Consider the following 26853-nt stretch of genomic DNA (forward strand, 5'->3'; position numbering starts at 1 on the left):
AGTTAGATACTTTCTGAGTTATAAATTTCATGATATATATTTTTTATTCCTACAAATAAAAATAAATAGAATAAATAACACATGTAACTTGTAGCTTGAATAGCATATCTCTTTGCTCTAATTATTATATTGATAACTAATTCCCGTTCCCATCTGTAGTTGCTCTAATTTCTCTTCAAAAAAAAGTGTCTAAGAATCATTTTTCTTTATTATTTAGGTTCTAAGTTAGAATACAGAGACAGTTCCTGGAATCTCTATATATAATTTTATAATAATATTTTTTCTGAAAGAAGTAAAAGAAAAGCTAGATTGAAATTACTTTGTTTAATATTTTTCGTTCATGATAAACGATCGAGAAGATTTTTTGTTTTTGTTTTTATTCCTATATATGGTGTTTTTCGTGAAAAATCAGCCGCAGTAAATTATATTTTCACTATGTCTTTATCGCTTCGCGAGGCATGGCTTATTTTAAGAGTTTTACCTTGCTCTTCACCTTTTTATATCCAACTTGGTAAATGCTTGTGTTGGCCACGCGACATCACAGTTTATGCAATATTGATTTGTATGGTGTGCATGACATCTGATTTTAATCGCATATAGCTGTATAGACTATTCATGCACTTGCTAGCTAATAGCTACTAATATAAAAGAATGAAAGGGCCATATTGGTAGAAGTGTAGATGGGATTAAAATTAAAATTAAAAACTCTTAGATGCAAACAAGTGCTTGATATTTTACATTCAGAACATACCAACTCGCTATCCTATTGGATGTTTTTCGAAAGTAAAACCACTGAAACAAGGAACATAGACTAGAGTTATGCCTGAAAATGAAATTATTACAGCTGGGTCACACTAGCTAGGGGTGAACCCTTCCAAAAGCCTTAAAGATGCAATGCTATACAGGTTAGACTTTATAAGGTGGCACACATGATGATATGCTATGAACAAAATATTGATCGGAAAAAAGAATAATAATATTAGCCGGTTAAAAAAACGGTGCCCTGTGCATAGCAGGAAAAATATGGTTCTTCACTCAAAGGGCAAAACAAACTTTCCTCATCCATCACCCATAGAGGGTCAGACGAAGAATATTCCCATGATGATGGAGAAGGCACTTGTGGTGGGCAAGAGAAGTTGCAACCCTCTTCACTGTGCCCATCATACACTGACACTGGCTGAAGAGTAGTGTTGTTCTCTTCTGACATATTGTCAATATCCTTCCATATATCATCCATAGAGAACAACCCTTGTTGATCACCTTTTTGACCCTGATCTTGGGTTGCGGCTATCACACCATTATCACCTCCTGTGTCATAAAAGCTCTCTTCTCCTGCCTTCTTGGAAGCATGTGGATCCACTGCATGGTTGTTTGAGGATATTGAGGAATCAACGCTAGAGGGTGTTGGTGATGACGATGCAGCTTCTCCTCGCTTTTTCTCCTGAGCCTTTTTCCTCATCAGAGTCCTCCAGTAATTCTTGATCTCATTGTCAGTGCGCCCTGGTAACTTGCGAGCAATTCTTGACCACCTGCATGTCTCAAAGTAACCATGATTAGATTTGAAATTAACTGGATAAAGAATATGAAACGCAAACTTAGATGTAGTCAAGTGTTGTTTTCTGATCAGAATTTGGAGTTTTACCATGGTGATCTGCATAATAAAGGTTTGCATTAAAGATCCATCGACATAAGTCATATATAAAGGTGAAACTCCAATTCTAATTGAAAAAACAATACTGAAATTAAGTCAAGAACTGTATCTAATTTTTGTCTTATACAAAATAAGAAAAGGCATGGCAATTGACAAACTAGCTAGGAATTTATAAAGTTGAGTGTTTTTTTTTTTTCATATTATGAAATCAAACCTATTTCCCCATTTTGAGTGAAGTTCCAAGACAAGGCGTTCTTCCTGGGGGGTCATCTTTCCACGCTTGAGGCCAGGATGTAGGTAATTAACCCACCTTAATCTGCAACTCTTACCTGTTCTATTCAAACCTACAACAAAATGAGGTGGTTAAAGGCTTCTTCTTCCATAATCTATATTTTTTTGTAGCATGATGCCCAAATAAGCATTTGATTTTTTTTGTCTAATGCCTATTTTACTTTCTCCCGCCACCTTCAAACCTGATACCTTAGCTATAAAGTCCCATCTACGGTCTCCAAACAATCCAACAAAGGACACCAATTTGAAGTCTTCCTGTTCTGTCCAAGGACCTTTACGCACTTCCTGTTGAACCATTTTTTTCGAAACAAAAGAGAGCACTAGTGCTACTAATTCTGGAAATGGAATATTTTTTCTCTCAAGCTATAGCTCTTGCGGGGACCTATGCAACCATCACCAACATTTATATACGCCTTGTCACGCTCCCTGTTTATTTTATTATAAGCAATTTTGCATATCCACCGTTCATTTGGTCATTTTCTAAGGATGACGTCATCCACTACGTGGAAATAACCAGAGTAATAGATCAATATGTTGATGTAAGTTTCAAGATTGTTTTTTTTTTCTTCCTGTACCCGTACACACTGCTTAATTAATTAACATTGGATTTATCGGACAGGTGTTGTTCTTCCCCAGTTCCACCTTCCCCTGCTTTATATTCCATGTCAAAATTTTCTAATTAGTTAATGATATCTTGAACTTGAAGAGATGAAGTTTTTTTTATAGGTCCTTCAAGTTAACACAAAGATAAGATTAAGCACACTTTACATTGTAGATTTTGTTTAATCCTAAACATTTTTTTTTATCATATATCAAAAACATTTGGGGGGGGGGGAGGAATTCATTAATTGACCTTTCATTGGGGGTGTTGGACTGTTGGCTAGTTAAAAACTTAAAATCTCCCTGAAATAATAATTTCAGAATTCAAATGTATAAAGTGGATGAAAGAAAAAATAAGAAGAAAATTAGCTTGATTTTTTTTTATTGCATGCGTAAAGTATGGACTATAGAATGGTTAATGAGTTCTGATTGATTAGTTTCCAGTTGTTTACTGTGATGATAACAAAATTTAAAACTTGAATGGGTGAAGGAATTAAGTGAAGAAGCTGGCATGTGCCTTCTTGCACAATTTGATGGATAGTGCGGCCCTTGACTTCTGCAAAGGGCAGGACAGAAAAGAAAAGAGAAAGTAGAAGAAGACAAAATTTTGAAGAATATAGGCAGAAATCGTTAAGATGTTTTCCAGGCATTCTTTTCTTTCAAATATAATATTGAAAATGGATATAGATATTAGTGAGCGTACAAACTATTGTTAGATAAATCTAGCATCCAAAGTTTGTGTGTGGTGCCCCCAGCAGAGAGTGTGACACTATGTCGGGCCAGTTTAGGCAGTTAAATAATGGGATTTTTGTTTCCAACTTGATGGATGCGCCCAAAATCAAGTTATCATAGGTTTTAAAAAAATTGTATTATTTCAATTTTTAAATTAGGCATTTCTAGCCAAGATGTGTGCCACGTGCTCATCTTTATGTTCGTAAAAGGTATAATTTTTCGAGCACTTACTTTCGTACAAATTATTACATAATACTGTAATTTAATTATTACTTTTTAAAATGGTTAAAATGATGTACAAAATAGCTAGATATTTATACCATCAAACCATGAATTTGGTATGAGAGTTTATGAATATTCGTGTGTACAAGTATCATCATTATCTTATGGATAAATAACATAAGTTACACTTGAAATTCAAATAAAAACACATAACTTAAGGAATTGTTTGATTATTTTCTTTTTCTTTTTAGTTTCAAAACTGTTTTTTAAGATAATCTTTCACTATCCAACAGTCAATTTTTCATTCAAAATCTATTAAATTCTTAAAATTGCTTTCAAAAATAAAAAATAAAAGAAACAATTGGGAGATGTTTTCTACTATTTTCATCTTATTTAAGCTCTCCCTCAATTTCATATTCTATTTTATGTCTTGTACTACCATCCCTCCTCTTGGTTGTGTGAACAACCTTTATTTAATTACATTTTAAAAATAAAAATCAAATACACTAATTTTTGCAAACTTTTTTTCAAGAGTATCATCCTTCTTTAGAGATAAACATGTTCATAATATGGTTATTAAATATATAGGTATCTTTCCTAGAGAATATTCAAATCTTGGCTTAAGTCCCTTTTTGAGCACATGCATGCAATAGATATGTTTGCATACATATTCAAAAACATGCATATCCTTAGATTTTCGCTTCAAAAATTTCAAAAGTCATACAAATTACCATTTTTAACTTCTTAATAAGTATGGGTGTTAAAAAACTAGTTAGGATTGAACTAGATGGTAATTAAACCTAAATTAATTAGTTTTTTTCTTAATAAGTATGAGTGTATTATTTTATAAAATCAATTTGGTTAACCTAACTGTTTCTATAAAACTAGTTTGATTAATTGAATTGATTTTTATTTAAATTTTTTTATTTGAAAAAAATAATTCAAAAAATAGTTTGAAAATTAATTTGAAAAAAAATAAAACAGTTTGAAACCAATTCGATTTAATTTGTTTTTATAATTTTTGCACACCCTTATTAACAAGTATAGATCTTCTTCCTCAAACTCAGAACCATACATATTATAAATAAATAATTTAAATAATTCAGATATTCTAATAGAATATTACGACTTCAACTAAAATTAGTTAGAAAAAAAAAGAATTATTTGTTTAATTCATCGAAGATCTCACTCAAGTAAAAATAAAGCAATAAAAATATTTACTTATGAAGGTGGAAAGATTTTTTTTATTATAAGTTATTTTTAGACAATTTATTAAAAATATTATTCAATAAGTTGTTAATTTGAATAATATTAAATATAATTTTATTAAATAATTTCTTGAATTTAAATTTTGTGAATAAAAAAATAATTAAAAGAAAGTCTCCAAAAATAGTCCTCAAGATTCTCCAACGAACATAATATATATAATCCATTTTAATGGACTCAATCTTGTTGATTAAGAAGGGAAAAATTGAGTGAAAGTTATATGTTTGATAATACAAAAGAATCAATTTCATCACAAAATTATAATGATGTCTTGAAAAAATACGTTACAGTTTTTAACTTCTTAACAAACATAGATTTTCTTCCTCAAACATATCAAACTATAAATAAATAATTCAGATATCCTAATAGAATATTACAACTTCAACAAAAATTAGTTTAAAAAAAGAATCATTTTTTAATTCCATGGAAGGTCTCACTCAAAATAAAAATAGAGCAATAAGAAAGATTTACTTATGAAGGCGGAAAGATTTTTTTATTATAAGTTTTTTTAGACAATATTATTTAAAACATTAATCAATAATTAAACTCGATTTTATTGAAAAAATATATTTTTTTTGAATTTAAATATTATGAATAAAAAATAATTAAAATAAAATATCTAAAAAAAAGTGATCCTCAAGATTCTCCAACAGACATAATATATAACCATTTTAATGGACTAATTCCAGTTGATTAAGAAGGAAAAAAATTAGTAAAAATTATAATATGTTTCACTAATATATAAGAATCAATTTCATCACAAAATTATAATGATGTCTTGGAAAAAATACGTAGATAAAAGAGGGATAATATGGATAAAAGAGATGAAGTAGAGACATGAAATTGATAAAAAAAAAACTATTAATTACCATTTTACAAACGAACATCAATCTTCCGTGGCTTGCGGAAGTATGGCAGCAGCCATCTCTTTCCTAGCGCTGACATCAATGACGGAAGGGTGCTGGGAGGGGGCCATTGAAGCTGATGATATTTCTTTTCAATTTTATCTGTTTACTTTTAAAAAATATTTTTATTTATTTATTTATTTAAAATTGAAGATAATATTAATTATTATCACTATTTTTTAAAAAATATTTATACATTTATTATAAATGAATGATAAGTGGTAGTAAAGATTTTCTAGAGAATTAAAATGATTTTTAATGTAAATGATATTAATATTAGTATACTTTTTAAATTTATATATTATATTTGTGTGTGTTTGGTTACTTTGGTAAGCATTTTTAGTTAATTTTTTTTTATTATTGGGTAAAATGTTTGTTTGATTTTATTAATAGTATTTTGCTTTTTTTTTTTAGTATTTTGATTAGGGTTCATCATTTGTATTATGATTTTGGAATTTTTGGGTTTTAGCTAAAACATTATTGATTTTTTTTTCAGTTTGTTAATGATTCCTGGATTTATTTTGTATGTCTAACGAAACAATTATGGGCTGTTCTTAGCCACTAGAAATCGTTTTTTTTAAATATCATATAAAAAATTAAATAATTTTTTTAATATATAAAAAATTTAAGACAAAAAATAAATAAATTTTAGAAGTTTAATATAAAATTTGATAATTTATTAGAGATTAAAATATGTTTAAACCTTAATTTTGAGTGATGTAAAATATATAATGTGAGAAAATTTTAAAACATCAAGATTAGTCATGCTGATTTAAAATGAAAATTTATATTGATTCATTCACATGATAATGACGTGATTATTTATGGAATTGATACAAGTTGAAATTGTGTGACTCTTTGTGAAATAACATTAATTAATTAAATTAAATTTACCTAAAACGATAATTAATCTTTGTTGAGGACCTCCTAATACAATGTATTTTATACTCAAAGATTAATAAGAATTCGAATTCAAAAATGATTTCATTAAAAAAATATAAGTGGTTACACTTATGTTAACCTCTGTTCATAAATTTAAAATATCTATTGCTCCATGCACAATTCATTCATTCTTACATTCTTAAATTCATTTGCCTTTTATCTTTGTTTGATGTATAAGAGATAAAAGCAAAATCATACTCAAGAATCTTTATTATATGTTAAAGAAATTTTGTTATGAGAAATTACACTTGTAGACTAAATTGTACAGCAAAATATAAAATTAAGAGAGAGAAAGAGTGAAAGGACAATAAATTTAAATTTGAAATATAATAAATAAAAAAATGGAGAAGAGAGATAAATATAAAATATAATATTATATAAATTGCTGTAAAAAAATTATTATTAACTTAGGTTGTTTTTTATAAACAAATGTAAGTAATTAATATGTTATATTAATAAAAGACATGACTCTCTCGTTAGCCTAATTAATTGCACCCAAAATGTGATATTAGTAACGAGAAGTTAAACATAAAAGAAAATGCTTATATACATTTTGAAAATATTGAGTACACTTTTTTTCATCTCTTACCTTTCAAGATTCCATTACTGCCGACACATAAAACATAGTTACATTATTTTTAATGAAGGGATAAATCAATTGATAAGTAATTAATAAAATTATAATAACGATATATAAATAAATAAATGATTAAGTAATTCAACAATTAATTAATTCAATTTTGTATACTGTATCACTTAGAATTGATTTTGTTAAAATTATTAAATGCTTAAATTATTTAACATGGAATTAATTGTATCAACTTAGTTAATCATCTAAGTTTGGGTCTTAAATATGTATTTGTGTTAATTAAACATAGAATTTTGTTATCTGTACGTTATAGTGACATAAACAAAATTGTCTTTTATAATAGATATATATCCAATGTTTTTATTGGTTAGCTTTTGTCAGAGAAATATCAGTAAAAAAAATTTAACGGATGATCTTTTTTTTTTTTCCCTTTATTCTTTCACCCTTAAGTCCTATTTTTAATTATTAGGTTAATCTTATATCTCTCCATATGTAGCTTGAAGGTATTTCCCTTCACCGTAGATTTCAAAGATTCAAGTAAATATATTTGCTTGAAATTCCGAAACCAAAAACCATGATTTTGGCATTTGACCCTTGATAAATCAATCATTCAATCCAACTATTCATGTGAATAAGTCAGCATAGCCCGATATGCTTTTTTAGCTTTGGTGAGATTATTCCAGGCAAAATTTTAGTGAACATAAACAATTTTGCCAAAAAATTCCAAAATCTCAGTGGAGGAGAATACTAACATATGGAAATCATTGAATTCTAATTGGATATTGAATTCAAGCCTGCCGGCCCTCTTCTATGTGATTTGAAACGTGGTACAGATATGAATTTGAGGACAGTATGTATATATATTATTCGTGAACCACAATTCACAACATCAACACATGATAAGTAGATATGCAGAGTGGAATATTACATCACTTGTCTGCGTTTATACTAACACCACTCACTATATATTCGTGGTGGTGAATGCTGTGGGCATCATTTTTTTAAGATAAAGATAAGATTATATAATAGAAAAATTAACGGTACTTAACGACGTCATTGAAAAATATAAGACGAGAATAAACAATCTATGTTTTGGAATTCAAACCCATGATTTTTATTTTTAGCTCAATTCTATTGGAGCAAGTAGAGAATTTGGAGCATGGGATTGGAATAAACAATTGTGGCTGGTTTTGGTTCGAATTGAGAGTAGCCAAAAAGATCTCTTGGTGACGTGGATGCCACCATTTTGTGGGCAGAGCACTTAATTTTATCTTGGGCATTCTATGCCTTTATGGTTTATTAGAAGATAATAGAAGTGGTCCCGTGTGTGTTCTTGTAAATAAACGACTAAAAGACCTAGTAACGATGACAATGTGAAAAAATAAAAATTGAACATTACTTAATGAATAATGGTCCCAGATTATGATCCTCTTTATTTTATTTGCATGTGGCCTAGACTTAGATATTCTGACGTTATAACAATAACAGAAATGCCATGTACATGATATATATCAACCATCTTCTCGCGGGGCTCTGACTACCTTGATTTAATGGCACTATATATATATATATATATATATATATATATAAAATATGACACGGTAGATAATGTTATTATGGTTTTGGCTTTCTCTAATATCAATGAAGAAAATGACTAAATTTAGGTCTTTTTAGGCGTGACACATAGAATTAAGGAAAAGAACCCCTGACCTTTTCTTTTTTGCTGTATAAGCCCTGACCTTTGGACGGTGCTGCGTGTACCTTTTTTCGTGCTTTGATTGGTTTACCCTAATTAGGTTGATCATTGCTACTTTATAAAGAGTAATATTATTTATCTATTTATTAAATTATTCATTTTATTACATAATATTTTTATCTTACTCATTTTATTTTATATTTTTATCTACTAAAACATTATATTTCATAATATTGAGTTGGATAGACAAAGGGAAAAGAGAGATATAGGAAAAAAAATATAATAAATGATGTGATAAAAAAATGAAAAAGAGATAATAAAAAAAACAAATGAATATAAGACAATAATTAACCATTTGCCACCTTGTTCTACGGATGCCTCGCACTTGCACACATAACACATGTATCCTACGACTGCTTTTCGATCAGTTCAGTGTTTAACTAATTAAAATTCCTTCAGCTGCCTTAAAATTTATTTTTATTTGGGTTAACAAAAGTACACATCCTAACATCTTTTGCACAGAGGATTTAAATATGAAGTTAGTATTTTTTTTTTCCTCTCACCGATTCAGTCTCGCCTTTTATTTGGGGGTGCCATACCACTCATTACTGATATGCGAAAAGGCATATCAGCTTTGATTGATAAAATTCAAATAATATTTTTCATCTATAATGTATGTGTACACTCTTCATGTTGGATTGATATTCCATTCCTATCATTTAGCTAGGGACAGATTCAGGATTATATTAAAAGAAGGGTTAAATTAATTTATATTTACATAATTTAATTTAAATATTTAAATTCTAATAAATAATAATTTTTTTAAAAATGTTTATTATTAATTTTATGAATTAAATTATAGTTATAATAAATAAAATAAATAAATATTAACTCAAAAATATTATTTTCTTTATTAATATTTTTTATAAAAAAAATTCTCCATATATTAAGAGTTATATATCTTTCATGTTTGATCATAGTCTAATTCACATATTATATTTTTTCAATGGAGATCATCATCTGATTTGATTGTCTCAACAAACATATATCTCATTTGAACATTTTTATTTATTATGATTAACATGCTATGAGATGAATATGAGTGTAATAACATACCCATATTCTCATAAATATAGTGTAACATTTTGATACACTATAAATGCCTCATCAACCCTTCATCAATGGCTAAATTAAAAAGACCTCACCTTCACCAAGGCCAACAGGTTAGGCAAATACACCTTACTTGAATGCTCTACACTAAGTCATCTCCACCTACAAGTAAAGATTTTCTAGAACAATTAGGAAATCATGTTTTATATTCTCCATTTCTTTCTCCTCAAACTCTGTCGTGGAGCCAAACGAGAGATTGACAGTAAAAATATTTACTGATCACCAAACAAATTTCAAATCAGAACTGATTGCAGTTTCAAATTAATATGCATCTTGTGTAGTCCATTAATTCTACGAGTTGATGTCTTGTGTGCCATTTCGAACTTGAAAATAGGGATTTCAATCTCATTTGAAACGTTTTCAGGATCAAGTAATGTGATTTACACTTTGCAATGGCTTATGAATGGTGAAGGAGAAGGATAAAGCTGGATGGCGCCTCCACCGTTCATTTTATCAAAAAAGAGAGAACACTCCAGATAACTTTGATGTCATCTTCCTCCTTCACCTTCGATGTGACTACTAATTGTATCATATAATAATTAAATTAATGGATCATTTACGTACCTCGACGTCCGTATAATCATATTCATATTCTATATATTGCTCTTCATTAGTGGATTGCACATATATACTTATCAACGACATTCGTTGCACCTTCCTAAAATATTAATCACCAAAACAAATCTAATACAAAAACTTGAATAAATTTAATGGACATCAAATACAAGTGTTACCCTTTAATTAACATCCTCTATGTCATCATGATATCTGTGATACCTTGAATCTACGCTTTATAAATTCTGGGCTGATTCAATTCAAGAAGAATATGTGCTTCTGGACTCTAGAGAAAGAAAGATTTATTATATACAACAGAAAAATTATACATTGGGAAAAAATAAGCATTTATCAAATTAAACCCCTACCACATAATGAGACCAAGAGTTGATCACCATGATGATGAGGAATGCTATCATGCGTCTAAAAAAAATAAAGTAGCAAAAGTTGCCATGACAACAAAACATAATTCATAAGCTTGTTTGCATTTGGTCCCACTTATGAAATGACTATAACTTAATAATAAGCTAATTAGAGTTATTAGATAGATATATTCGGCCGTTTGTGTAGATGGGAAGGATGAGATTCTGAATAAAGCTTCCTTTTGGGCTTACAAAGGAAGGGATTCATGATTATTGATCATCATCATCAATATTATTATTTCTTTTTGAAGACAAATCTAGAAGCCAAATTTTTCTTCCAGTGGACCCTACCCTCTTTCTTCTCCAAAATGTTGCTCACATAGGAGGAATTTGGTTGGAGGGCTATACGATGTGGGGACAAATCACTTGCACTTTGGTGATCAATGATCAGTGATCACAAACGCAAAAACAAATTACAACCGCTTATATGGTTTATAAAATCATGCATGTCATTCTTCTTTTTAAAGTCTATCATGTGTGCTCTTCATTCATACACTAACTGAGTACATACTACTCTCGCCAAAGTCTCGATACATATATTCAAGTTATTTTTTGCAAAACTAACTTTCAGCTGAGTTAATTTTGTCAAACATGCCCTAATCATTAGAATGGGTATTCAAATACAATAAGTTACAAATCAAAATTCTAAATTAATCACTAATTATTGTTAAACTGAAAATGAATCGAATCTAATTAATATATTTAATTTTTAATTATATTTTGTATTCCTATTTTGATTTTAAAGAACCTACTTGTTCCCTTTCGGGCCATTCGCCAAGTACCTTTCATTTTGAAAAAAATAAAATAAAACTTTTGATTCTTTTGGAGTATTTGAAATTTCATATTATATCAACCTTATTGGTGACTAATAATTAGACATTAAAAATAATAATACTCACAGAACCCGGATTTATTTTAATAGGGGAAAAATGATCTTCTCTCACGTTTGATTTTTTCCTAACATGTAAGAAATTTCATATAAATGCCTGTGAGAAAAGGTTTGGGAATACAGAAAGTTATGTAAGAAATTAAAATCCAGACCACCACAGCACATAGATTGAAAATATGTATATTCATAAGAGCGTCATTCAAATGAAATAGATATTTTGAGTCAAGTCACCGGTTAAATATAAAAAAAATAAAGAAAAGAAATACCGAATCAATTGGTTTGGGTCAATAGGTGGCGTGAATGTGAAAAAAAACGACGATATCAAAATTCAAAACAAGTGAAGTGAAGTGGACGACTTTTCTTTTTGGTGCAATAGCGAGCAGCGATGGCCCGAAATATCTAATTGGGCCGTATTTTACTAAGGTACTCCTTTTTCTGTGTTTGATTTTGGAAAATAGACGCTTACCTTTATCAATTTTTAAGCCAATGGTTTATTATTATACTATTTAATGGCTAAAATAAGATCTATATTTTATCAATAATCAGGTAAATTTAGAAAGGTCAATTAAGCCTTTTCCCCCTTATTATAATAAGCTGGTAAAAGAAAAGTGTGTGTGATTATTCTAAAATCATCACAGCTCAGTATAGCAGTTCCATTTTTTCTCCACTTAATAATCATTATCATCGCAGGAATGCATAAAAGTCTAAAAAATAGATGCAAGATTATCTAAATTCATGTCTTGAAAATCAAATGCTCTAGCAAAATAATCTAGAATCTAAGCACAAAAGAAACTAATATTTGTATCATTATAATCTCATGTTTAACCATCCATAATGGAGTATACTCTGCGAGATTGGTAAGAGAATGTTTTAACTAAAAATCCATTGCCCATCCTTTTAATCATTTCATGTATAACAAAAAATAGACCATCTAATGCAAGAATATATATGTATGATAGACTGTAGGGTAGCTATAAATTCTCATGTTGGATAAATAAAAACAATCAAAAGCGTACATGAACATAGGAAGATTGAGTCTAATAGATTCAAACTTTTTTATTGAAAGGAAGAAAGAAGAAAGAGGTGCTTGAAGTAAAAAGAAGAAACCAAAATATTAAAGTGGTTGTTTAAAAAAAAGAGAAAAATAATATATTTAGTAGTATCCGAGTACAGTTAGCAATTAAGCACAAAGTATTGTGGCCAGTGGTTAGGTGTTACCTGTGGGCTTTTTTTGTTTTTGGGTGATCCAAAGTATGTTGTGGTGTACTCACTAGTTTGGAACTCTAACATGAGGCATATATATCCTGCAATTCCACTATTGCATCGGACACCTTCCATCATATTTCAGAATAGAATGCAAATTTACATTTTGAAATGAGGTTTTTAGAATATAATAGGAGGTGCATAATACAATAGCCCTAATATGATTGCTATGTGATCTGTATATTTGATTGGCACTGTGGACTAAGGACAGCATTGTCGGTCCGAAATCCAAATGACAAAAGACGATACATAAAAGGACAGTCATTGGGCTTTGATTATGGCCCATGTCTGAATACAAAACGATTTGTTGTTTTCTTCGACAAAACATTGAAAAGGGTACTGACAACTTGCATCAGACAAGCAGACCATTTATTTAAGTGACGATGTTGTAATAAATATGCATCAAAAGAAAATCCGACATATAATTATAACATAAAAAAGGAAAGGATGCAAATAGATAAATTGTAAGCGACGTTAGTACTGTGGTTGCTACTACCCAGCCATGCTGACATAACATATTAAATTCAACGATAAGTTTGCACTTTCCTCTAATGCCTACATGAATAGTTTTCATGCATATGATGAAGCCTCAATTCATCTGGAATCTATATATATGTAATTTTTTGCTGAATATCTTAGAATTACTTAATTCCATTCTTCATCATTATAAACATTTTCTTTATAATATAAACGAAATTACCCCCCCCCCCCCCCCCCCCCCCCCTTACCTGCGTCGCAAAATGCTCTTTTCCATGTCTTTTAGTATAACATTTTCTATTCTTTATTTTCTTCCTAGGTGATTTCAACCTTTTTAAACTCTTTCTCTAAATCTTTTAACCTTTTCATTTTTACCAAACCATAATTTTAATTAAAAAAAATTAGTATAATAAAAACCAAAGTTTTTAGTTTTTTGAAAGGGAAGGCCATAGGTCTCACAACAAAGACAAGGGCCTAGGCCCAACTAATGAATTTTTAATAATATTCGTGAGGTATTCAGTAATTTTTTTTATTAATATAAGATTTTTTCCCCATATTATCTATATATGATATAAACATTCAAATAAACTGTGGTATTAAGTAAATAAAAATTAGTTTTACAATTTTTAATGCTATCTTTTTTAAATTTATTATAAATCATAAATTTTGGTATGAATAAATGAGAAGTGTAACCCATTAAAATTAAATATTTATAATAAATTTTAATCCATCATAAAAAAAAAGTGTTAGAAAGATAGTGTTAGAACTCAAACTCGGATACAAATGAAAAAATGTCATATATAAAAAATAAAATAATTATTTTACAAATATAATATAAATGTGTTACAATATATAATAATATAAGTATTTTTCTTCTTCTTTAACTTACATACTAAAAATAAATGATGGTATGAATTCAAAAGATTTAATCTTTTAGTTTTGCTCTAAAATGGTAATATAAATTATAAAAGCTTTGATAACATGATTTTATTATTTAATTTATAATTTATAATTATAAATAAATACATCAATTTATAGTATTTAATTTTTAATTAAATTTATTAAATAATAATAAACATGTTTAAAAAATATAATTATAAAAATCTTGTATATATTGGTGATAAATGTTAGAAACATTAATTACAACAAATATAAAAATGTTAGAAATATTTCCATGGTTGGATTAATTTTGGAGAAAAAAATTCAATAATTAAGATATTGAAAACAATATATTTTGTAAAAATAAAAAATTACTATGTGACCATATGTAACTACGGTTGAAGTTAAATACAAAGTACTAATTCTGATTGAATCAATAGACAGTTAAGAATTTTTTTAGAATGTTCCTCAATTTTTATCAAACGTTATTTTAGCAAATATAAGTTCTCAGGCTTTTTTCGTGTGGTTTTTAATTGATCTTTGGGGTTCCTCCAATTCATAAAAAAAAATGTATAACTACAAATTGATAATAAATACTGATTAAATAGAAAATACAAGATTTCAATTTAAATTTAAATATATAAAAATGTGGTTGATCAAGAGAGAATAGAGATAAAAAGATAGATCATTGTCATTTCTATATAAAAAAAAAATTTCATTCACTTCACAATTTATTTTAAAAATAAGATTAAAAAGGTATCTTTGCATGCGTGTTGATTTTACTTTAATTTTAGTGAAATGATTGTTTTTTAAATTATCAAATTTTAAAAAAAATCAAGTGAAAATATTATTCTAGTTCCTTCTGCTATCCAATGTTTTACATATATATATATATATATATATATATATATATATATATATAACAACGCAAGGCAAGGCAAGGCAAAATGCTAAAGGTGCTGTACTGAAATTATAAATACAACATCCAACTACCGAACCAATACCACGTTTGCCTCTGGAAAACAGATGGCATCAAATCATCAACATTAATTTGAGAGAGTTGAATGAAAAAGGGGTCTACATGGTTACTCATCGTTATAAATATAAACCAAATGTAAATTTTGATAGTTAATTGTATATAAAGACAAGTGTTTTACACATAAAAAAGAAAAGACAAGTGGTTTGAAAAATAAAAAATAAATAAAACCTCCGTTTAGCAAAAAAAGAATGTCCGTAACATATCAAATTAATTCTTAAAATTATAAATATCAATTTATTTTATTCCTAATAATACAAAAGCATCAATTTAATTTCAAATTTTGTCAGGTATAATCAACTTAATACAATAAAATTGACTTCAATAATTAATTTAAATCCTTAAATTATAAAATCAATTAATTCCCTTATTTTACTATTAAAAACAAAATTATTTAGTATTTACAATTTATTATAAATTCATATTAAAATTTTACAATCATCAATTAATTTGATACTTATTTTAGGGACCAAATTGTCTTGTACACACAAAAGTTAAAAACTAAAATAACTTATTACTATCGAAATTAAAAATGAAATTGACAAATCCTTAATTTAAAACTGAAATGATAAATAATTGTAATAATTTTAAAGACTAATTTAATAGTTTAACACCAAAAAATTGATTTATTTTGACAAACAACAAATTAAAATTTTAACCACTAAGGTCCTGAAGGTAAAACTTTTTCTTATACAGACTCTTCTTAGGAATAATTTAATTATATTTTCTATTTGTAGTTAAATTATCCCCAAGAGTTTAATTATTATAGTATAAAAAATTTGCATTTACAATCAATTATAATACATGATATGTATGACTTTAAGTTAGTTAAGATAAAAACTCAATTTTTAAAAAAATGTAACATTTTGTGACGGATTGACCTAGGCCCAACTAATGAATTTTTAATAATATTCGTGAGGTATTCAGTAATTTTTTTTATTAATATAAGATTTTTTCCCCATATTATCTATATATGATATAAACATTCAAATAAACTGTGGTATTAAGTAAATAAAAATTAGTTTTACAATTTTTAATGCTATCTTTTTTAAATTTATTATAAATCATAAATTTTGGTATGAATAAATGAGAAGTGTAACCCATTAAAATTAAATATTTATAATAAATTTTAATCCATCATAAAAAAAAGTGTTAGAAAGATAGTGTTAGAACTCAAACTCGGATACAAATGAAAAATGTCATATATAAAAAATAAAATAATTATTTACAAATATAATATAAATGTGTTACAATATATAATAATATAAGTATTTTTCTTCTTCTTTAACTTACATACTAAAAATAAATGATGGTATGAATTCAAAAGATTTAATCTTTTAGTTTTGCTCTAAAATGGTAATATAAATTATAAAAGCTTTGATAACATGATTTTATTATTTAATTTATAATTTATAATTATAAATAAATACATCAATTTATAGTATTTAATTTTTAATTAAATTTATTAAATAATAATAAACATGTTTAAAAAATATAATTATAAAAATCTTGTATATATTGGTGATAAATGTTAGAAACATTAATTACAACAAATATAAAAATGTTAGAAATATTTCCATGGTTGGATTAATTTTGGAGAAAAAAATTCAATAATTAAGATATTGAAAACAATATATTTTGTAAAAATAAAAAATTACTATGTGACCATATGTAACTACGGTTGAAGTTAAATACAAAGTACTAATTCTGATTGAATCAATAGACAGTTAAGAATTTTTTAGAATGTTCCTCAATTTTTATCAAACGTTATTTTAGCAAATATAAGTTCTCAGGCTTTTTTCGTGTGGTTTTTAATTGATCTTTGGGGTTCCTCCAATTCATAAAAAAAAATGTATAACTACAAATTGATAATAAATACTGATTAAATAGAAAATACAAGATTTCAATTTTAAATTTAAATATATAAAAATGTGGTTGATCAAGAGAGAATAGAGATAAAAAGATAGATCATTGTCATTTCTATATAAAAAAAAAATTTCATTCACTTCACAATTTATTTTAAAAATAAGATTAAAAAGGTATCTTTGCATGCGTGTTGATTTTACTTTAATTTTAGTGAAATGATTGTTTTTTAAATTATCAAATTTTAAAAAAAATCAAGTGAAAATATTATTCTAGTTCCTTCTGCTATCCAATGTTTTACATATATATATATATATATATATATATATATATATATATAACAACGCAAGGCAAGGCAAGGCAAAATGCTAAAGGTGCTGTACTGAAATTATAAATACAACATCCAACTACCGAACCAATACCACGTTTGCCTCTGGAAAAACAGATGGCATCAAATCATCAACATTAATTTGAGAGAGTTGAATGAAAAAGGGGTCTACATGGTTACTCATCGTTATAAATATAAACCAAATGTAAATTTTGATAGTTAATTGTATATAAAGACAAGTGTTTTACACATAAAAAAGAAAAGACAAGTGGTTTGAAAAATAAAAAATAAATAAAACCTCCGTTTAGCAAAAAAAGAATGTCCGTAACATATCAAATTAATTCTTAAAATTATAAATATCAATTTATTTTATTCCTAATAATACAAAAGCATCAATTTAATTTCAAATTTTGTCAGGTATAATCAACTTAATACAATAAAATTGACTTCAATAATTAATTTAAATCCTTAAATTATAAAATCAATTAATTCCCTTATTTTACTATTAAAAACAAAATTATTTAGTATTTACAATTTATTATAAATTCATATTAAAATTTTACAATCATCAATTAATTTGATACTTATTTTAGGGACCAAATTGTCTTGTACACACAAAAGTTAAAAACTAAAATAACTTATTACTATCGAAATTAAAAATGAAATTGACAAATCCTTAATTTAAAACTGAAATGATAAATAATTGTAATAATTTTAAAGACTAATTTAATAGTTTAACACCAAAAAATTGATTTATTTTGACAAACAACAAATTAAAATTTTAACCACTAAGGTCCTGAAGGTAAAACTTTTTCTTATACAGACTCTTCTTAGGAATAATTTAATTATATTTTCTATTGTAGTTAAATTATCCCCAAGAGTTTAATTATTATAGTATAAAAAATTTGCATTTACAATCAATTATAATACATGATATGTATGACTTTAAGTTAGTTAAGATAAAAACTCAATTTTTAAAAAAATGTAACATTTTGTGACGGATTGAAATTATAAAAAAAAATTACGTTGTCTATGCATATCAACTAAATCCTTAAAAAAATAATTAAAATAATTTAATTATACATTTTTATGAGATAAACCAAACTAGTCAACACAGATTATTTAATATTTTAAGGGAGCTCGGCCTTTTAATATTATAATTCAAGGGGCGGAATCCCATTTAGAAGATAACAGCAACCGTAAAGTTAAAACAAGGTTTAATTTATCATTTAATTTCTATAATTTTTAAATTTATTTATTTTTAGTTCCTATAATTAATAAGGAGATTTTTTAATTTCTTAAATTTTTTATTTTTTAAAATTTATATTTTAATTCTAAAATAGTTCATGCTGAAAAAAATTTAACGATAAAGATTTTTTAGAATTTAAAATATAAATTTTAAGAATTAAAAAATTTACTTACTAATTATAAGATTAAAATGAATAAGTTTAAAAATTATAAAAAATAAATAGGTAATTAAAATTTAAAAAATGATTGTTGTATTAAGTATGTGTTCAATTTATGCTTGTTATTTATTATTTTTTGTTTGTTATGCACATAGTTTTCAAATCGAGAGAGAGAGAAGTCGCTTTTATTTTTTATTTATTTTTATGATGATAACCAAACCAAACCAAGGCAGCATTTTAGTCATAAATTTTTCTGTGGGAAAGCAGGAAGTGAATCAGGCATCTGTATCGACATAACATAACATGGTGAATTGGTGATTGATGCTCTTTCTCTGAGCCCCATATATATATACCATATCATATCTATGTCTGTGTTGATACATTGTCTTAAACCAACCCACATGTGTTGCTGGTGCTTGGATTTTGCATCAGTTACCTTACCTTAACCTTAACCTTAGCATACTTCCTTGTTTTGTGTCCTCTCTCTTCCCTTTTCACTCCTTTCTTGCATGCTTTAAACAAACACTCATATCCCACTCTTTGCTTTCCAACTAACCATTATTATTCCTACTCTCATAACTTGTTGCCACCATCATCATTCTCAGGTGACTGTTATTGCTCTCTGGTGATAGATAGTAATGAATCTCCTCTTTGTTTTTTTTTTTTTTCTCTTGACCCCGTGAATTGTTGCAGACTTTGCCTCCCCGATGGGTCCTGTGAGAGGATTCAAGAAGAAAAGAAAGCCAGAGAAGAAGCATGACAAGAATGGTTCTGGTTCTGGGTCACCCGAGGGAGAGGGTCCTGTAGATTGGTGGGATGACTTGTCAAAGAGAATGAATGGTAGATTTCTTTCTTTCTGTCTTTTACTGTGTTCAATAATTCCTTTCATGTTTGCTCTTCGAGTCTTCGTTTTTTTTTTAATGTGTGATGTTTCTTTTTGCTAATGAATCGTGGCCTGCTATTCTGAATGCCTTGCTTCTCATCTCTATTTTACAAAATAACTGTTTTGTCATTGAAATTCTTTGCGCACTGTATTACTCAAATGCATTTTGGTATTGTTAGAACAAATTATTGTTACAACAGGTATATATATATGTTAAGGATCCCTAATTTGACTTTCAAGTTGTTTGTCATTCTGATCCTATTATCTATCTTACCAATCAAGGAATGCTTAATCACATTATATAGTAGCATTATAATTACCCCTGAACAAGTTTGTGTATCATGTAGTACATTACGCGTGTATGAGAAATTCCAAGGAAGAATGTTACTTTCTTCATGGTGCTGGAATGGTTGTACAACATGTTTGTTTCCACATCTTCACAGATTTTCTGTGCATCCATCAGAAGCAATAAGTTATAGCTTATGCGTAATTGACCTAATTTGACATGGTTTTTTTTCAATATAAGTGTGTATTGGATGTGTGTCCAAACATGCGCGTAGTCTGTTTGCTGCTTTCTGTTTTATGTCAGGTGTGGTATTAGGCTTCATGTTCCAGAGTCTTATAACTTTTTCATGCTATTTTTTTTGTAATTTGATTTTTAAAGTAAATAAAAGAAAGCATGGGTAACACATCTATCAGATATGTATGTATTCCCTTCATACCAGTTGTAGTTCATTCACAATATATTTTGTGTATTGCTTTATTGCAGTTCTGATTTCAACTCACTAGACTTCCTGCTTGTAAAGAAGGGACCTGAATTTTGTTAGTTGTGAACATGTTTTTTTACAGATTCTATAGAAAGTTTCAACAAATTAATGTAATTGACACATTACTTCAAATTCAGTGTTTTGGGTCCTAAAACTTTCTAGCCTGCTCATTGTCTTATTTTCTTGTTTTACTCAAGTGATCAATTGAAGCCTAATTATTGTAGCCTGATGCCTGCAGTTGGAAAGCATAGACTAATAGATTCACTGAGTGAAAGAAACTAAATGAAAATAAAAATAAAAATGGGGGATGTGGGTTATCCAGGAAGAATAACAAAACAGACTTTATCTTAATTGTATCTTCTATTAGCTATCCTCTTAATGCTTCTCTGACCTGTTTCTTCAAAAAGTTTAATGTTGTTTGATTTTATATCCTTTGCTTATGGTATATATATTTAAGAATTTTATTGGCTCCTAAGCATTTGGTTCGAAACAAAATAAGGAGAGAAAATAGGGGAAAACAAAATGAGGAAGTTGAAAATACTTTTTTCATCATGTCTTGTAGCTGAAGAACTAAGAGAGGATAAAGTGAGAAAGTATGGATATACTCGTTAGATTTTGACAAAAATATGTTTTTAGAAAATTTCTGTCAAGAAATAAAAAGAGCAGTCAACAAGCAACTTATGAAATGTGTTCCTAAGTTAGAGAATCCTAACCTTTATAGAGAGAATATTTTTTGGCAGCTAAGCAATGGAGCTGCTGCTTTCTGTTTCTAGTTTTACAGCCATGATTTGATTGGTTAGTTTCAAGATGCTGAGCTTGGTGAGTTGTTGCTACTTTATTTTATTTTATTTGCGGGGTGTTCTGTTTATTCTGTACTCTAGGTAAACCTTGTGGTACTCCTGTCAGGCTTGATATTTGCTTATAAATTTGACCTTTTCTATGCTATGTTTATGAATTATGATCTTTTAGTACCACACTCCTGCATAAATATGTTCATCCTCTGTATAGTTTTGAAATGGATCACCTTTGTGATGTGTGATCATATGGGGGGATTTAATCAAACCATTTACAGAAGCAAGATCAAAGTAAAATTACTTGATATTTAGTTCAATCTATGCTGCTTGCCTGCTTATGTCACCAACAGCATGCAATTGGCAAAGCTTATAATTTCTTTCAACCAATCTTACTTTTTGAGTGATTGCTTAAAGATATTTGCAACATTTCAAAGAACTTTGAGAAATCTATCAGTTTTGCAAGTAATTAGTTTCCTTCTTGAAGTGAGCTCACCAAAAGGTTTAACAACTGACATTTGGAAAGTAGCATCAGCTACTGTACATGATACTATATGACTTTGCAGAAACTGTCTTTTCAGTAAACAATTAACCTGAGATTATAAATAAGCAGGTTGGTGATTGTGCAGGTTCTAGTCAACATATGCATCTTAGTAAAATAATCTTCTAGGAATAACTGTGTTTTGCCGTAATTTTGAGGCAAGTAGAAAAGTCTTCTAGCTCTCATTTTTTTGTAGTGAAAAAGTGGAATAAGAATCAAACAAAAGAATGGGAAAAAAAGATGTTAATACCATTTTATGTAGATTGATTATATTAAGCTATTTTTAACATGAATCAGGATATCTCATAAAGTTTGATGTTTTTTGCTGTGGGATCATAACTGATGTCAGTTTGTCATGTTCTGGGTTTAAGTTGATGAGCGTATTAGTATACATTCATACGGTCCAGTTTGTTTCAATACCCAGAACTTTATATTTTACAATGACAGATATGTAGGCCATCATGAAATACTGTGTTCTAGAATCATTTTATTGCTAAGAGCATTGTTTACATTTATACCATTTATGGAAGTCCAAGATCAGACATGATTTTTTCACAGCCAATCTCTAATCGTATAATCTAATTAATAATTTTAATATGATTGTAATGCATTCTTGTTGGAGCTCAGTCATATTATTGTCCCAAACCTTGATAATACATTTGTTACAATGCCTGTTTTTTATTACCCGTATTTTCTTCATAATTATGTATAAACCAGCTGCCGTGAATCTTTAGCTATTTTTATGTTATTTCTGTGTTCAACTGGAATGCATCAGTTTTTTTTACATATACTGAAGTAAATTACTTTTAAATTAGTCTATTGCTTAACTATACAATAAATAAGCCACGCCCTTGTTAATTAGGTTAGTATGATTAATTCAGGAGCTGTTTGTCTGGCCTCTTCCCTCACGAATCAAGACATAATAAAGCATTTTCATTTGCTTTGATGTGTTTTTGTTCCTCTTATCATAGGAATCTCACCGATTTCACAGACAAATTGAAGGCTTGTGATTTTTCTCACTTAGCATTACATTACATCCTTCTCCTAACCCTTTTCTTTTTAGACATAGTGAAGGAAATTCGCCATGCCTTGGCATTTCAATCCTGCTGCATGACCTGAAAGACCATCTAAAAAATATCTGAAAAGCCTGCATTATTAACATATAGAATTAGAAGATATAACTCATGTTACTTGACAGGTCTTCAGCAGTCTCCATCGAAGTGCTTGGATAACTTTGAATCTGTTTTCAAGATCTCCAGAAAGACATTTGAGTACATATGTTCACTTGTTAAGGATGATATGATGACGAAAGCTGCACATTTTGTGTTTACAAATGGCAAGCCAATATCTTTACGTGAACAAGTAGCAGTGGCACTGAGAAGACTGGGATCTGGTGAGTCACTGGTCACAATTGGTGATTCATTTGGCCTAAACCACTCAACTGTTTCTCAAGTAACCTGGCGATTTGTGGAATCCATGGAAGAAAGGGGTCTTCATCATCTGCGATGGCCTTCAACAGAAGTGGAAATGAATGCAATCAAATCCAAATTTGAGAAAATACGTGGCTTGCCTAATTGCTGCGGTGTAATTGATGCTACTAACATCACAATGTGTTTACCAGCATCTGAACCTTACTGTAATGTGTGGCTTGATCACAAGAAGAATCATAGCATGGTCTTGCAAGCAATAGTGGATCCTGACATGAGGTTCAGGGACATAGTCACTGGTTGGCCGGGTAAAATGGAGGACTGGTTGATATTTGAGAGTTCAAATTTCAATAAACTTTGTGAGAAGGGTGAGAGGTTGAATGGAAGCAAATTACAGCTCTCTGAAGGATCAGAAATAAGAGAATATATACTCGGAGATTCAGGCTATCGTCTATTACCTTACCTTGTTGTCCCCTATGAAGGGAAAGAACTCTCAGAACCAAAAGCACAGTTTAACAAGCAGCATTTGGCAACAAGGATGGTGGCACAAAGAGCACTGGCAAGGCTGAAAGAGATGTGGAGAATCATTCATGGAATGATGTGGAGACCAGACAAACACCGTCTGCCAAGGATTATTCTCGTTTGCTGCGTACTTCATAACATTGTTATTGACTTGAACGATGAAGTGCAGGATGAACTATCTTTGTCTCTTGATCATGACTCAGGTTACCATCGACTGGTTTGTGGAGCTGTAGACGAGAAGGGAGTTGCACTAAGAGACAGATTGTCTCACTATTTGGCTGGAAGGTTGCCTTCATGAATTCTTTTTGTCCATCACTAGCTTTTGGTCACTCAATGAATTTACTAAATTATTGAAGCTTCTGAGAAAACATATCTTATGGTATAGTTGTTCCTCCCCAATTTCTAGACTGTAAATAACTTGGATGCTGCATGGCAAGGTGAAAATTGCAGGATTACCAAACTGTGCTTGAAGTCGCTGGTAAATTCACATCTACGTTCTACACTGGACATAGTCTTTTTTACTGGAATAAACGAAGTTGATGATTACTTTGTTAGTTGCAAACTAGTATGAATAAAGGTGTGTGGCTGCCGCTAGTCCAATAAAATTTTACACACGGTAGGAATTAAATACTGGTCTTCCGTTAATGAGTCGTTCTCACTATTGTGAACGCAGCGAACCTTATACCATTGCGTCAATTTTTTGGTTTTAAACTCTTTTAAAATGTGGATGTTACACCCTGTATCATTATCAACAATGTTTTAACATTGGACATACTTCATATTTTTTTAACATTTACAACAATCTTTTTTATAAGAATACAAGGTTACATTGTTTTTTAAACAATCAAGGATTGTCAACTTAATGTTTTTAAACATTCAAGAGAAGTTGGTGTAGGTGTAGAAAAATAAAGAATACCTAGAGAAATTTGACTAAACTTATATAAGTCTATTTTAGTTTGTAATATAACAAAAGCAACTTTAGTGTGAAGAAATGTAGCATTCACAGTAAATCATTATCAGGAGTCTATGTAGCGTTAAGCATAACATAATTAACACATTTGGGAGATCATTTAGAAGAGTTTCTATGGAATTTATTTGAGCGTGGTTTAACTTAGATAATTTTTTAGTAAATTTTAATGGTTTAATTCAAATAAAAAAACTGCACCATCATGCAGTTGATTATTAACTCCAGATCCTAATCCATCAATTTCCATCCTTACCCTTCAATTTTACAGATGTCAAATGGTACCAATAATTAAATACTGATATTAGAAAATTCTAGAAGTTGACTTTCTCCTTATAGGCAAATGCAAATTTTGTTTTCTACACCCATTTATTAAATGAACCAGGAATAGATATTGCAATACTCGTTTAGAAATCTTTTAAAAGCTGACTTTTTTAGTATTGGTAGAAGCAAATTTTATTTTCTACATCTATTTATTAACTGAAACGGGAATAGATGTTAAAATAATCATACACATATATGTAAAATTATAAACATGCTATACTATTTAAAAAAAAAAAAATTGGGAGAAGGCATGGCCCCTTATTCACAATTCACAACTAATTGGGATTTTTATATTATGGTCTCTTTTGGAAAATGAAAAAAATATATAAATCTAAATTTGATATACTATTAATATAATTTTTTTCACTTAAAAAAATAGAAATGTTTTTAATTTACTAATTGATTAAAATTTACTCTTTATATTATATTTTAAATCATTATTATAAAACTTAATAATCTTCAATTATATGATAATTCAAAATTAAATGGAAATATAAATACCCTTTCCTATATAAGTATATTTTAATTAAATTTACTTATGGTCTCTTTGAGAAATAGAAAGTTCGTGACCAATACACTAGGAAAGGGACAATTGCTCCCATTATTTTTTTTTCTTTTTAGTATAACATATATGCGTAGTTATAAATTATTTTTATAATTTAAAATTTAATTAAAAAAGTATGTTATAATATGAATCTTGTTCCTACTAATTTATATGTGAGTTTTATCCCTACAACTAAAATATTTTGGATCCGTAGCTACTCCGATCTCTTTGTGGAATGGAAAGTTTGTGGCCAATACACTCAAAATCTTCTCAAATAGATTAAATACAATATGATCTTACGGTAAACTTAAAAATCAGCATCCAACCCAGATTCTACTATTTAAGACTGTTTCAATTAATTTTTTCCATTGCCAAAAAAAAGAATCCTACCCCTACCCAACTGTCACTACCATATCGTATTGAACAAGAATTTTAACTTTGCTTTATGGTGAGTTTGAAATGAAATAGATAAAGTGAAAAGAGAGAGAAAATATTGAATTTTGAATTGAGTAGTATGCTTAGTTTGGAAAGGAAAGTGAAAAGAAAGGAAAAGAAAAAAAAAAAAGAGGAAGTAGAATATTTTTAGAGTGTTCGATAAGGAAAAGAATGACAGGAAAAAAATATATTAAATAAAAACATTTTTAAAAATAATAAAAGATTAGTAAATAACATTTTATTTATAGTTTTATGATTCAAATATTATATTGACATTAGAAATCATATTTTATAATCAATTTTATTTATTACTTGTTTTTTATTCATATATTTAAAAAAGATGTATTCTTATTTTTATTCTAATATTCATAAAACATTTTGAATCCCTTTTTAAAAAAGTTGCTGATTTTGACGAAAAGTTATTGGTAAAAGTAAAACTAACAAATACAGTAACATTTTTTTTTTCTAATTTA

The 26853-nt window shown here is 28.3% G+C and overlaps 2 protein-coding genes across 4 annotated transcripts; one reads left to right on the forward strand and one right to left on the reverse strand.

Moving 5' to 3' along the window:
- Nucleotides 1–667: 667 nt before the first annotated feature.
- MYB139 (MYB transcription factor MYB139) lies at nt 668–2339 on the reverse strand. 3 transcript variants are annotated; one of them, NM_001249054.2, is made up of 4 exons: nt 2132–2293; nt 1866–1995; nt 1643–1651; nt 668–1529 (listed from the first exon to the last, which is right to left on the reverse strand). In NM_001249054.2, the coding sequence occupies exons 2-4, from the start codon at nt 1919–1921 to the stop codon at nt 980–982; spliced, it is 615 nt and encodes a 204-aa protein (NP_001235983.2). In that variant the 5' UTR covers nt 1922–1995; nt 2132–2293; the 3' UTR covers nt 668–979. The 3 variants fall into 3 exon arrangements, with proteins under 3 accessions (NP_001235983.2, XP_014620711.1, XP_006593490.1); XM_014765225.2 differs by having other exon boundaries at nt 687–1529; nt 2125–2332; XM_006593427.3 differs by lacking the exon at nt 1643–1651 and having other exon boundaries at nt 687–1529; nt 2125–2339.
- A 16997-nt stretch (nt 2340–19336) lies between these two features.
- LOC100779076 (protein ALP1-like) lies at nt 19337–24655 on the forward strand. The gene is made up of 3 exons (XM_003543451.5): nt 19337–19787; nt 19876–20022; nt 23363–24655. Exons 2-3 carry the CDS (start codon nt 19890–19892, stop codon nt 24409–24411), a joined length of 1182 nt encoding a protein of 393 aa, XP_003543499.1. The 5' UTR covers nt 19337–19787; nt 19876–19889; the 3' UTR covers nt 24412–24655.
- The last annotated feature ends 2198 nt before the right edge of the window (nt 24656–26853 follow it).

The sequence above is a fragment of the Glycine max genome, chromosome 13, assembly GCF_000004515.6.
Source record: "Glycine max cultivar Williams 82 chromosome 13, Glycine_max_v4.0, whole genome shotgun sequence".
Taxonomy (NCBI): domain Eukaryota; kingdom Viridiplantae; phylum Streptophyta; class Magnoliopsida; order Fabales; family Fabaceae; genus Glycine; species Glycine max.

Coding starts and splice junctions, on each gene's coding strand:
- MYB139 (XM_014765225.2), bottom strand. CDS start 2,239: ATGGTTCAACAGGAAGTGCGTAAAGGTCCTTGGACAGAACAGGAAGAC. Junction 1,996..2,124: donor CTTTATAGCTAAGGTATCAG/GTTTGAAGGTGG, acceptor ATTTTGTTGTAG/GTTTGAATAGAACAGGTAAG.
- LOC100779076 (XM_003543451.5), top strand. CDS start 19,890: ATGGGTCCTGTGAGAGGATTCAAGAAGAAAAGAAAGCCAGAGAAGAAG. Junction 20,023..23,362: donor CTTGTCAAAGAGAATGAATG/GTAGATTTCTTT, acceptor GTTACTTGACAG/GTCTTCAGCAGTCTCCATCG.